Raw genomic sequence first — 816 nt, forward strand, 5'->3', positions numbered from 1 at the left:
TTCTATGCCACATTATTTTCTTGGCTTACAGATACTATGGACTTCCACCAAGCTTTTTATCTTATTGTTTACTAGGTGGAAATGAAAGACCATCTTTTTCAGTAATGTTCACTAACTGTTTGTCTTTACTTCTGACTTTTTCTCACCCTCACTTTCATTCTCTTTCAGGTCATAAAGTAGAACAAGTTGCCAGACGTGAGAAGGTCACTGTCGTTCCATGCTTTATTGGCCATGGTATTGGCACTTATTTTCATGGTCCCCCAGATATCTACCATTGTTGTAAGTACAGTGTTTTGATCTTATTTTATTTGTATATATATTTTTGCACTCCATCAAGTTTGTTCATTATTTATATTGTAATTAACAGTGAATTTCCCATTTTTTAATTACATCAGGTAGATGCTAGATTGGTTTTGGGGCTCTGAGCTATCTCCCACACAAATCCAGAAAACTGATGTACAGGCATTGTTGGTCCAAGAAGACTTTTATTAGTTTACAAATTATGTCTCCTTCCTTAGGGACAGGGCCCATCAGTACTCTCTGGATTCACTTTGGGAGTGCTGGTAATAAATAAGTTAAACCACTAACAATGAGAACCCCAGAACCCCATACCAAATCACAGGTTGGGGTGCACATGATATCAACTGCTCAAGGGGAAAATCAGAAGTGTGGGAAAGTTTAAGCTTACTTTCGAGGGGCTATTTCTCCTCAACGACTGCAGCTAAGGCTAAACAAGCACATGACTATTTAGCACGTACAACTTAGAGCAGGCTTATTTGTGCATCATGTGAAGACATCATCTAGGTGTGAGGCGTG

At 38.7% G+C, this 816-nt stretch overlaps 1 protein-coding gene across 1 annotated transcript in view; it reads left to right on the forward strand.

The window, feature by feature from the left end:
* LOC119594778 (methionine aminopeptidase 1D, mitochondrial-like) overlaps nucleotides 1-816 on the forward strand; it is an 11,963-nt gene that overhangs the window by 7,941 nt on the left and 3,206 nt on the right. The window contains exon 5 of the mRNA XM_037943868.1: nucleotides 169-279. Coding sequence (XP_037799796.1) covers nucleotides 169-279 — 111 coding nt within the window. The remainder of the gene's footprint in view (nucleotides 1-168; nucleotides 280-816) is intronic.

Source organism: Penaeus monodon, chromosome 34 (genome assembly GCF_015228065.2).
Source record: "Penaeus monodon isolate SGIC_2016 chromosome 34, NSTDA_Pmon_1, whole genome shotgun sequence".
NCBI classification, from domain to species: Eukaryota; Metazoa; Arthropoda; class Malacostraca; order Decapoda; family Penaeidae; genus Penaeus; species Penaeus monodon.